Here is an 11,455-nt window from a genome sequence, read left to right as displayed (position 1 = left end):
AAATAAACAAGCGTTCATCTCTGCGTAACTTCATGCATCCTTTTAAACCATCTAGGTAGCTCTTTGAGGTAATAAAAAACTGTAAAAAGCAGAGGAGGACTTCCATCATCCATCCCAGAGTCTGTTCGATTCTTGGCAAGCACCTGACTAGGGAAAGGAAGGCTGGGAGAGCCTCCACATCCATAATCAATGATATATGTTTGTATATATATATATATATATATATATATATATATATATATATCTATATATATATATATATATATAAAAGAAAGAAGCAGCGATGGATAGCATATTCATAGATTCTAATAAAAAGCTGGCCTATCCAAATATACATATATTAAAAAAAGAATAAGTACTATTTTGGTGATATTCTTGCAGTTCCTTGTAGGTTCGTGTGTCAGTTTTCAGATCTCTCAGGGAGACCAGTGCAAATGAAGAATTATTGCAAGAGTCTGCTCATATTCGAGGGAGGAAGTGGGTGACCGTCATGGCGGTGGTGGCCTTGTTGCCTCGCTTCAGTCGGCCGTGTTTGCTGAGAGCGACGTAGAATCCCTTGTAAACGGAGGACTCGTAGGCATTGTAGTTATTTGGCAGCAGGGTCTCTTTGAACTTGCATTCATCTTTAAAGGTTGCCTGAAAAGAGGACAAGAGAAGGAATGTGAATGCCAGCATTCGGGCAGATGCACGTTTTTGCCACTAGTACAAACAAATGAATGAGGCTTCTGCTGAAGTACTTAGTGAACTCAGAATCAGGATTATTATTATTTAAACTACTGCTATTAAAAACATTTATGTTAATTGAAATAAAGCTGAAATTAAATATAGTTGAATATTAGTTGAATAACTTAAGATAAATTAAAAATGATTCATTATTAATACAAAATGTTAACTGGAAATAAATTAAACCTAAACATATATATATAAACCAATGTCAAAAGTGCATAATGAAATTAAACTAAAAATAAAATTAAAACTAATTAAAAAAATTAATAAAACTAAAATAACACTGCTAACAACAACATAGTTTTGCACGTAATTGCATGCAAAAACTTTAAATTATCCATTTCTCAAATTATTTTTGCATTATACCTGGTAAACTGACAACATTTTCAGAAAATGCAATAAAATGCAAAGGAACTTTCAGGCAAGTCTGGTTCCACTTGACTACAAGAAAGCCATTAACCTGAAGTACAGATTAGTTCACTTCAGAATTCAAATTTCCTGATAATTTACTCACCCCCATGTCATCCAAGATGTTTATATCTTTCTTTCTTCAGTCAAAAAGAAATGAAGGTTTTTGAGGAAAACATTCCAGGATTTTTCTCCATATAGTGGACTTCACTGGGGTTCAACAGGTTGAAGGTCCCAATGTTCAGTGCAGCTTCAAAGAGCTCTACACGATCCCAGACGAGGAATAAGGGTCTAATCTAGAGAAATGATCAGTCATTTTCTAAAAAAAAAATTACATTTATATACTTTTTAACCACAAATGCTCATCTTGCACTAGCTCTGCGATGTTCCACGCATTGTGTGATCACGTTGGAAAGGTCATGCGTGATGTAGGCGGAAGAACACGGTAGGGCAAAAAACTCCATCTCATTTTCTCCTCCAAATTCAAAATATTCCGCCATCATTGTTTTAGACTTTTTTTTTTTTTTTCAGGGCCAGTGCAAGACTAGCATTTGTGGTTAAAAAGTGTATAATTTTAAGTTTTTTAGAAAATGACAGATCGTTTCGCTAGATAAGATCCTTATTCCTCATCTGGGATCGTGTAGAGCTCTTTGAAGCTGCACTGAACCTGGACATTCAACTAGTTGGTAACTGTTGAAGTCCACTATATGGAGAAAAATCCTGGAATGTTTTCCTCAAAAACCTTCATTTCTTTTCGACTGAAGAAAGAAGTCAAGTCATCTTCATTTACATAGCGCTTTTCACAATACACATTGTCTCAAAGCAGCTTCACAGTGACAATAGGAAAATTATTATCGAGCTAAAGTTTTGATTGATTCACTTCCATTGTAAAAATTGTTAATTAATACTTTAGGAGGCGCTTAAATGACACCTTTCCTACTGAAAAAACGAATACCTGTAATGCATTCTTGCCGTTCATTTTCATGTTTAGTCTATAGGTTTGTGTGTTTGATCTATGCGAAGAAAGAAGAAAGACATGAACATCTAGGATGACATGGGCGTGAGTAAATTATCAGGAAATTTTAATTCTGAAGTGAACTAATCCTTTAACCTGAAGTATTAACCTCATATACTAATCCCTCAGCCAAACAGGTCTTTTAATTAAAAATCACTTTAACTCTTTTACTGATCACTGCTGGACCGGCCTGTGGAACAGTCTACTTTATCTCTGCTTCTCCAGGAGATGCTCTTGAAACACCCTGCAGTTTTTGGACAGAGTTGTCATGTGCTCACAGGCCCCAAAGGACCATTGTTGCACTGCGTATGCCAAACTTCAGCCAAGTGTTTCATTTACTTTTCAAACCTAAGGACACACTTTATATTATGTGTAAATAATTCAATGCATAACACTTATAGTCACTACTACTGCTATTAATAATTCAAAACAACAAAAACGTGTAAATGCATACAACTCCACAACAATTTTAGTGCGGGTTACACGGAATCTAGATGAAAACTGCAATTAAGCATCGCATGTGTGACTACTCTTACTGATAACCAATATTTCAACTGCCAACGAATAATAATTAAAGAGGCGCTTGTTTAAAGGCTTAATGCAAGTAATTATTATAAACCTTTTGCTAGTGATTGCTTTGGCGCTGTGCCTGGATCTAATGCACCCCGAAATTCGTTTAATAATAATTTGCAAAAGCACTTGCAAACGTCAACAAACCAGAGCACATTATATTTATAATGCATGAACAATTCAATGCAGCACACTTCCATGCACGCAGTAAACACTATTCTTAGTCGCGCGACCCCCTCACGTGCCAAATGCATGGATCATCAATTAGCCTACTCGAAAACGCACAATGGAAGCATCACCTGTTTAACACGCACACACACACCCACACACACACGCACACACACACACACACACACACACGCACGATGTCTTCAGGGATGCACTGGCAGAATGAAAGGAAATAGTTGCGCACACCTACCGTTCCGTACAACCGTCCTCTGCTGTTCATTGCGACAAACAGCTCGCTTTTCACACCGTACAGGCTAACCACTCCTCTGGCCACAGTGGAGATCTCTATGAGACCTGATCAAACAGAACAAGCATGTTACACACAATAAAGCGGCTCCGCGTGACTCAGAACAACAAGGCATGCGGTGGGTGGAACCTCTGCAGGTGCCAATTGTGGATGCGCAAATGGCCTCTCTCTCGCGCGCGCGCGCGCGCCACTAGGCTACTACGTTTATTGCCAAAAGATGAACATCCCTCACACTTTGAGTCGTGCATGTTCTAAGCGCTTCTGGGCCGCGCAAGGAGCCGGTGTAAAAATAAGTTGGCATCTATATCCGTCCCAGCATTCATGTCATGTTTAAGCCCGCGCAGATATTTAGCACTAAGGGATACGGGGTGTTTTAATAGATTTGTCTTCGCCTCCAAAGACAGCGGACTGTGCAAGCACACTGCAATTGTCGCCTACAAAGAATAAAGCTCGACGAGGCTCTGCGCAATTAATTATTGCATTATTCCATGAACTCACTGTACTGGTTCTCATTATGTACACCGTTTATCTTGCCGTCTGGGAGGACCTGAAGATGAAACCCGATGCCTACATTGCAGTACAGCCTCCGCACTCTTTTGATGCCCAGCAAATAGTCATTCTCCCAGTTCGGCTCCGGTCTCTCTCCAGAGATCCCCAGCACGGAGCGGGAGAACAGGCTCTCCCATCGCTTCTCCAATAAAGTTGTCCTATTAGTCCTACTCGGAAGCGGACTGGAGGACACAATCCCAACTAGGAGCAATCCCAAGAGCAGAACGGCAGTCCTTGGCCAGTGTTGCGCGTTGGCCTCGCAGGACATACTGATGAGGAACCTTTGCGCAATGGCCATCGGGTTTACCTTCGGGGCACGTGGTCAAAATTAATGGCACTAAAAATACCCCTCTTCTAGTTTTTCTTCCCTCGGCATGGCGGTGCAGGCTTAATTTAGCGAGGCAGGTCAGGACTTCGGGCATGCGACGGTGGCCCGAGATGAGAGCGGCAGAAGAACGGGCAGAGAGCGCAGACACACAACTTGAGGTGGAGAAGGTGGTGATGACCATGTTTTGCAGCTCCGAAGCCTCGGGTCGTGTAGAGAGTGCCACTCACCGAAATCTCACCTCAGAAGCCACCCTCATCCTTACATGACATCATATTAGGGGAGGGGGGAGGAAGAAGAGAGAGCGCGAGAGAGAAAGAGAAAGAGAGAAAGTTGCAAGCGGCGAGAAGAACTGGCCGGACTGATCTGATGATGATGGGACGCTGCTCTCACTCCACGTGTGAAATGGGGGTCACATGCTGAGCCTTATTGGACGGCTTGTACGCGATCATGGGATGCGATGGGCACTCTGGCAGCGCCCAAATCGGGACGGTGGTCATATGTCTGACAGCCCTGCTTCCTTATTTAGAAGGATGGTGTAAAAACAGTCCACTTGTCATCGGAGAGCAATGGCACCCCTGTCTGTCACATCCCAGACTGTTTGTGCAGGAAGTTTACAGAATATTGCGCTCCCACAATGCGTGCCGATCATAACGTCCCCCGTCTCGTGCAGCGTGATGTTTTTATCTTCCGGGAGGCTGCCTGTCTCTTGATGTCACGGTGATGATGCTGAGAAAACGCACCTTCAAGAATGCTCGGACCGCGCGCAATGTCCGGACGTCAGCAGATGCTGCGCGTCGTTACGCGGCTCCCCAGGTGCGCATATAGAGTATGGTGTAGTAGGGACTGTAGTGACGCTGTTCTTGGCAGTGTGAAAGGCGACAATCACATTATTTAAGCTCCTCTGGAAGGTCGAACAAAAATTAATCATTACTTCGAAATCAACAGATTTTAGTAGGATAGAATTGTGCAACTAAAAAACGTACATTCTAACTAATAGCAAACCACAGCCATTTAAGCCATTTTTGTTTTATAATGTCCCATTGGAGTCATTTATAGGTCTAAAATATCGTTGTGGTTTGCTATTGGTCGATCTCACGTGAGTGACAGGTTGCCCCGCCCTCGCAGCAGCAAACACGTCATCAGATAAAGCATCTATAATAAATACTGCAATATTTCATAAAAAATAAGAATTGTCAATAATGATTTCAGGGGGACTTTAAGACACTTCTTAAAATTAAAGTTTTTTAGCTTTTAGTATGAATATGTTTACGAATAAGCAGGTGTTTTCCAAAACAATGACAAAATTTGTATTTAAGACATATAAGCATTCAAAACTTACAGTCTCTCACTTCCGCTAAAATGGATCACGGATTTTCATGACCACTGGTGCGCACTTCAGCTTCTCATCAGATATTCTGACCAACCACTTGTTCACAAATTTACTATTTTCTACATGGTGAATGGCACATAGCGCACTATATAGGGAACGATTCAGACAGTGTATATATGCTTTCCATTGAGGTGAATGAAGTCTGGTTTCATGTTAGTGTCACGTGAACCACAGCGCATGCAGTCTGCTCCAGTCTAGAGACACGACAGTACAGAGCTGATCATATGCGCGAGTCACCGCAGACCACAAAACGTATGAATTCTGCACAGAATGCTGTATTTTAAAGCGATATGGATGAGATCGGAAGGAAACTGAGGCTTTACCAAGCTCAACAGCTCTGGCCAAGCTGTGATATAAACAAAATGCTATTGGCTATTTAAAAAAGGGGAGGAGCTGTTTGATATGTCCCGCCCTGTCTTCCTGTTTCAGTTGAAATTACGTCAACACATTGAATAATGCTGTGTGCTCCAAGGCACTTCAGTGGCACTTTAATAAAATCCTTTAGGATTGACAGCTGTCACTCAGCAAGCAGGTGAATTGCTCTAAGAAGAACAGCAGTGTCTAGCAATAAAATTAAAAGTCATGACTTGAACATTTGTCGCTGAGTAGTCATCAGCTGTCACACATCTTGCCAAACAGTGACAGTCTAATTAGCAAAGAAGTCTTAAATCAGCACCAAAATACTGGAACCCTTCTGACCCAGTCAGCACCGACACGAGCGGCCCAGCATTCGATGTTACAAAAATCAGCATCAGTGATGTCATCGCAGGGCCTTCATGTCTATATGTAGAGACACACTGAAGGATGTTTTAATACAGTGTAAAAAAAAAAAAAAGAGCAGGATTTTGTCAGGATCACAATCATATGGCTCTTTTAATATCTCATATAAATCAGGTTGCATTCCATGAAAGCTGATGCACTGCACAGCAAACCCACCCCAAGGCATAATTCACATGATTTCCACATGTCCATGTTGATAACAGAGCAAAACTCTGATCAAAGCGGAAACGTGTCCGAGTTTCAGCATTCAGCTGTCATTACCTCTCAAGTTCAGACAGATTATGGCGCACCCAAACATCTGCTGCACATCTCTTCAGTTTACCTGAGATCGGATTCAACGGCCTGTGACTGACTCGATCATTTCTCTGAGGAAAAAGCAGTAGCTTTGATGAATAAATTAGTACTTCAACAGCTTCTAATGGTGTATACGAATATATCATGTTCAGAACTTGCTTTTTTAAGGTTAGAGGCAGAACATTTAGCAGTAGCACACACACACACACACACACACACAAACACTATCAATATAATTGTTTTGAGGGATATAGTCATTCCATGGGGCTTTGCGCAAGGCGGGGTTTTCACAAACCCTGTAACTGGATCTACTGCGGTTTCAAACCCTTTCAATTAGATTTTTATTAACGTGGGTTTAGGCGGTATAGAAATGACAGCTGAGGAGAGCCGCTGAAATCCAGGAGAGAATTACTCACACGACATCAAGAGCATCAGCGGCCGTTTAACATTTAACACACCGCACAAATGGCATTCTCTACAGGAGAGCAGCTGCGCGGTGGTACCCATCCACATCCTACCGAAGAAAACTCTACAGCATCTGCTCCACTTTAACTTGTATTCATCCAGTCGTTCATTAAAAACAAGCTGTGAGCTCAGGGACTAGAACAATCTGCATGATGGCACTCATTCTGGGCGTAAAAGTGTCCAGTGGAATGGCAGAGATGGATATGAGTCAGGCCTGTGATCTTGCTGACACAGCTGATCAATAATTCAACACTGAAAAGTGGCACGACAGCCTTCAGTTCACCTTTTATTTTTCTTAAAAAGCACAAAAAAGGTGCTCAGAAACCAGACTTTTGTGTGAAATAATGAACTCTATTGTGTGTGTGTGTGTTAAGGTAATAATAATGCAAACACTTTACAATAAGGTCTCATTAGTTAACATTAGTTAATACATTAATTAACATTAAATAACAATGAGCAATACATTTGTTGCAGTATTTTTTAAACTTTGACAGATACAACAGTTGATTTTAATAACGAATTAGTGTTGAAATTAACATTAACTAAGACTAACAAATGCTTTAAGAGTATTTTTCATTGTTAGCTCAAGTTAAACAATTTAGTGTTTACCAGTGTTGGGGAAAATTACTTTTAAAAGTAATATGTTACAATATTGCATGACGTTCTAAAAAAGAAATTAATTGTGTTACTTGGAAAGTAATGCGATACGTTACTTTTGGGTTACTTTTTCTCACTTGGGCTTGCTTGCTTGTTTTTTTAATAAAATAAAAAGTTTTGGCAAATGTAAAGGGCCTTTCACACCAAAAGTGAAATGAATAAGCTTCAGGCTAAAGGAAATGCAAATTCACACCTGTACAGTAGAGGGCGCAGCTCAAACAAACCTTTCAGCTGTGGACTGAAGAAGAATAGGACGCAGGAGAAGAAAGTTCTAAAAAATGAAACACAAATGTGATATTTATGTTTTTGCTCTTGGTTGAATTGGATCACCAAAGGTCAGAAGCAAAGACGCTGGTTTATAAAGTGAGAATAAATACATAAAGTATATTTGTGTTATTTAACATATTTAATTATTGCAGGTTTGTGCAATATTCTGAGTTTGCATTTCACTGTTTTTATTCATTCTGAGGAATACTGAATCTGTGCACGTGAGATGAGTAAATGCATGTTCACACAGCGCACAAAACACCACTGCACTTACTCCTGATTCCTCTCAACATCGGGACAGGAGAGCTGTCAGTCAATAAATGGGAAAACAAAGTAACTTGCATTACTTATATTTTAAAAAATAACTCAGATATTTTGTTGTAAATTTAAAAGTAATGCATCACTTTCCTAGTTACTTTTAAAAAAAGTAATCTGATTACATAACTTAAGTAACTTGTAATGCATTACCCCAACCCAATGTTTTATTGTAAAGTGTTTCTCAAGCAGCAAATCAGCATATTAGAAGGATTTCTGAAGGATCATGTGACACTGAAACTGGAGTAATGAAATTAAAAAAAAAAAAAAAAATCTTGTGATCAACCTCTCTCTCTATCTATATATATAATGATCACCACTAGTGATGTAAAGTGGTTTCTGCAGTGGTGAAGTTCCTCTTGTGGCAGGGATTTTGTGTGCCAGGCCGAGCTGCAAGAACAGCACTAAAAGCACAGTGTGTTCATGAGCTGACAAGAACTCCAGAGAGAACATCTGACCCCTGCAGAGAGCAGGAGCTCTGCGCACACTATTAGCACAGCTGAAACTCACGGCACAATGACTCAGGTAAAATTTCTGTCCACCTTAAAAAGAAAGGTCACTTTACTTTTGCTGATCGAGTTCAGAATCCTGATTATTTTCCAGTGTTTGAGCTTTTTGTGCCATTGCTTCTCTGTCTGAGAACAGCCTGATGATGTCTGCTTCTTTTTCTCATGAGCTGAAAAGAGCACAGTCATTTTAAATTAAACCTCACCTCTCAACACTCCTTATATGAGTCACTGTTTCTCAGCGTGACATCAGGCGTGGAGTATGGATCATCCTCATATGCAAAATCAATAAATAGTCTGTGATATAAACGTATAAAGAATCAATTGATAATATATATATATATATATATATATATATATATATATATATATATATATATATATATATATATATATATATATATATATTCTTGAATTAGCTTTTATTTTTTACATTTTTTTAATTTTTGCTATTTATTTTTTATTTCCATTTTAGTTTTACTTAGTTTCAGTTTTTATTTGACTGTTTTTAGTTTTATTTACTGTAAAAAAAAATCTGTAAAATTGATGGTAAAAAAAAAAAAAAAAAAAAAATATATATATATATATATATATATATATATATATATATATATATATATATATATATATACTATATATAGGCAATATATATATAGTCAGATGCAAAATCAATTAATAGTCTTTAATATAAACGTATAAAGAATCAATTGATACTGTAAAAAAATATATATATATATATATATTCTTGAATTAAATTTTTTAAATTTTTGCTATTTATTTTTTATTTCCATTTTAGTTTTAGTTAGTTTCAGTTTTTATTTGACTGTTTTTAGTTTTATTTACTGTAAAAAATAAAAATAAAAAATCAGTAAAATTGATGGGTAGTTTTATTTAACTCAACTATTGTTTAAAAATTACTGTATTGCTTAATTAAAATTAACCCAAAGTATGTTGGAAATGAACATTTATTAATGTTCAATGAATAATTATTAAACAATAAACATTTATTAAACTGCTTATTAATACATTTATATTAATAAAATATTAAAGCTTATTAATAAACATTCACCTTTTGTCTATTATTGTTGCCTCTAATTGCATCTGGTTTTTAATTTCCCAACTATTTTGGGTTCATTTCAAGCTAGCCATATAGCAATTTTTAAATAATAGTTGGTTTAAATAAAACTACCCAACAGGTTGGGCAAACATTTAACCCAACCACTGGGTTAAAACAACCCAATCACTGGGTTTGTCCATTTTCAACCCAACTTGGGTTGTTTTTAACCCAGCATTTTTTAGAGTATGTAAATTATATGACTTGTGCTTTTTAATATCTAAAAACTGTGAATTTAACATTATTTTACAGTTTTAAACAGTAGAGTAAGGAAACTTACTGTTAACCAATTAGCAGGCTTTTATGTTTTATATATATATATATTACATTATATTTATTTTTTTATTATAAAAATTACAATGATTTTTTTTACAGCACAACTGCCCTCATCTCCACTATCACTGCTGCAACTCGGTTCACAGATCCTGCTGTATAATAAATAAGTTGTTTACACAGAAACGGGCTGCACTAAAATGATTTTTTTTCCTTCTTTTGGAGCATTTCAGTCTGACACATGATGAAGGAAAAGCAGAATGACGTCAGCGGAGGGTTTCTGCTGAGTCAGCAAGACCCGACCCCAGCGTTCCCCCAGCATTCCCTTGAACTCTACACCAGCACTGGCTCCCTCTGCCCAGCCCTGGAACGAAAGGCATTCTGTTAGACATCCTTGCAGCACTTTACACATTCTCACTCCCTACAGGCGAGAATGGTGTTGCCGACTCTGATGCGGGTATAAGGTGGGTGTATCCACCTCTTTCCACTCTGTCCTTTCAGCAACAGAGGAACCAACTGCACCAAAGGACAAGTGTTCGGGGCTTTGGTGGGCAGATGAGTGGATCAGGGCAATTTGCCTGATGAAGGGACACACATGCACACACAAAGGGCGCGAGGGGAGTGACTCATCCACGACTCCGATTCTGTCCCTGTGCCAATAGCCACTGCAGCAGCAGTCATTTACATTAAAAATATCTCATTACGGAGACAGTAACTAGAATGCATTTATTATTCATAATTACAGATCACGCTCTCTAGATATTCATTAGAAGATCTTTCAAACCAAACAGCCTTGTGAAGTACAGCATATTCTCTACAGCCATAAAACGGTCGTAATGACTCCACATGGAGAAACAGACTTTATTATAAAAGCAACAGTTGGATCAATTCATATTCTTAAAATATAAATATTCTCTTTGTTGTGTTTGAAATGAGTTTCAGAGATAAAAACAGATTTTCCATTGGGGCTACTGAGGAAAAAAGTTGCAAAAAAGTTGCAATAGTCTTTTTACCCCTGTACGAGTGAAACAGCTTCTCAAACAAGAAAAAAAATAGGGGCTTGGTTTTGTCCATTGGACATTGATTGGATAGTTGTGGTTTGCTATTGGTCAATCTCAAGTGAGTGACAGGTTGCCCCGCCCTCGCACCAGTAAACACATCATCAGAGATGTCACTGCAAGAGGGAGGGGCAGATATATTGATTAGCCTATAGATTATGAGGGTGCATGAATTAAAAATAATAATGATGTGCACAGATAACTCATTTATAATAAATACTGCATTAATGCATAAACAAGAATTGTTTCATGGTGACTTTAAAAG

At 38.3% G+C, this 11,455-nt stretch overlaps 1 protein-coding gene across 2 annotated transcripts; it reads right to left on the bottom strand.

Annotated features, from left to right (window-relative positions):
• Positions 1-459: 459 nt before the first annotated feature.
• fgf6b (fibroblast growth factor 6b) lies at positions 460-10,956 on the bottom strand. 2 transcript variants are annotated; one of them, XM_067390845.1, is made up of 4 exons: positions 10,937-10,956; positions 3,693-3,976; positions 3,138-3,241; positions 460-636 (listed from the first exon to the last, which is right to left on the bottom strand). In XM_067390845.1, the coding sequence occupies exons 1-4, from the start codon at positions 10,954-10,956 to the stop codon at positions 460-462; spliced, it is 585 nt and encodes a 194-aa protein (XP_067246946.1). The 2 variants fall into 2 exon arrangements, with proteins under 2 accessions (XP_067246946.1, XP_067246945.1); XM_067390844.1 differs by lacking the exon at positions 10,937-10,956 and having other exon boundaries at positions 3,693-4,041.
• Positions 10,957-11,455: the final 499 nt, after the last annotated feature.

Source organism: Chanodichthys erythropterus, chromosome 8 (assembly GCF_024489055.1).
Source record: "Chanodichthys erythropterus isolate Z2021 chromosome 8, ASM2448905v1, whole genome shotgun sequence".
Taxonomy (NCBI): Eukaryota; Metazoa; Chordata; class Actinopteri; order Cypriniformes; family Xenocyprididae; genus Chanodichthys; species Chanodichthys erythropterus.
This window is presented reverse-complemented; position numbering and strand designations above follow the sequence as displayed.

What these genes read in the sequence shown, in the direction of transcription:
- fgf6b (XM_067390844.1), bottom strand. Translation starts at nt 4,041, where the DNA reads ATGGCCATTGCGCAAAGGTTCCTCATCAGTATGTCCTGCGAGGCCAAC. An exon ending in ACATAATGAGAACCAGTACA is followed by an intron (nt 3,242 to 3,692) that starts GTGAGTTCATGG and finishes CTGTTTGATCAG; the next exon opens with GTCTCATAGAGATCTCCACT. An exon ending in GAGGACGGTTGTACGGAACG is followed by an intron (nt 637 to 3,137) that starts GTAGGTGTGCGC and finishes TCCTCTTTTCAG; the next exon opens with GCAACCTTTAAAGATGAATG.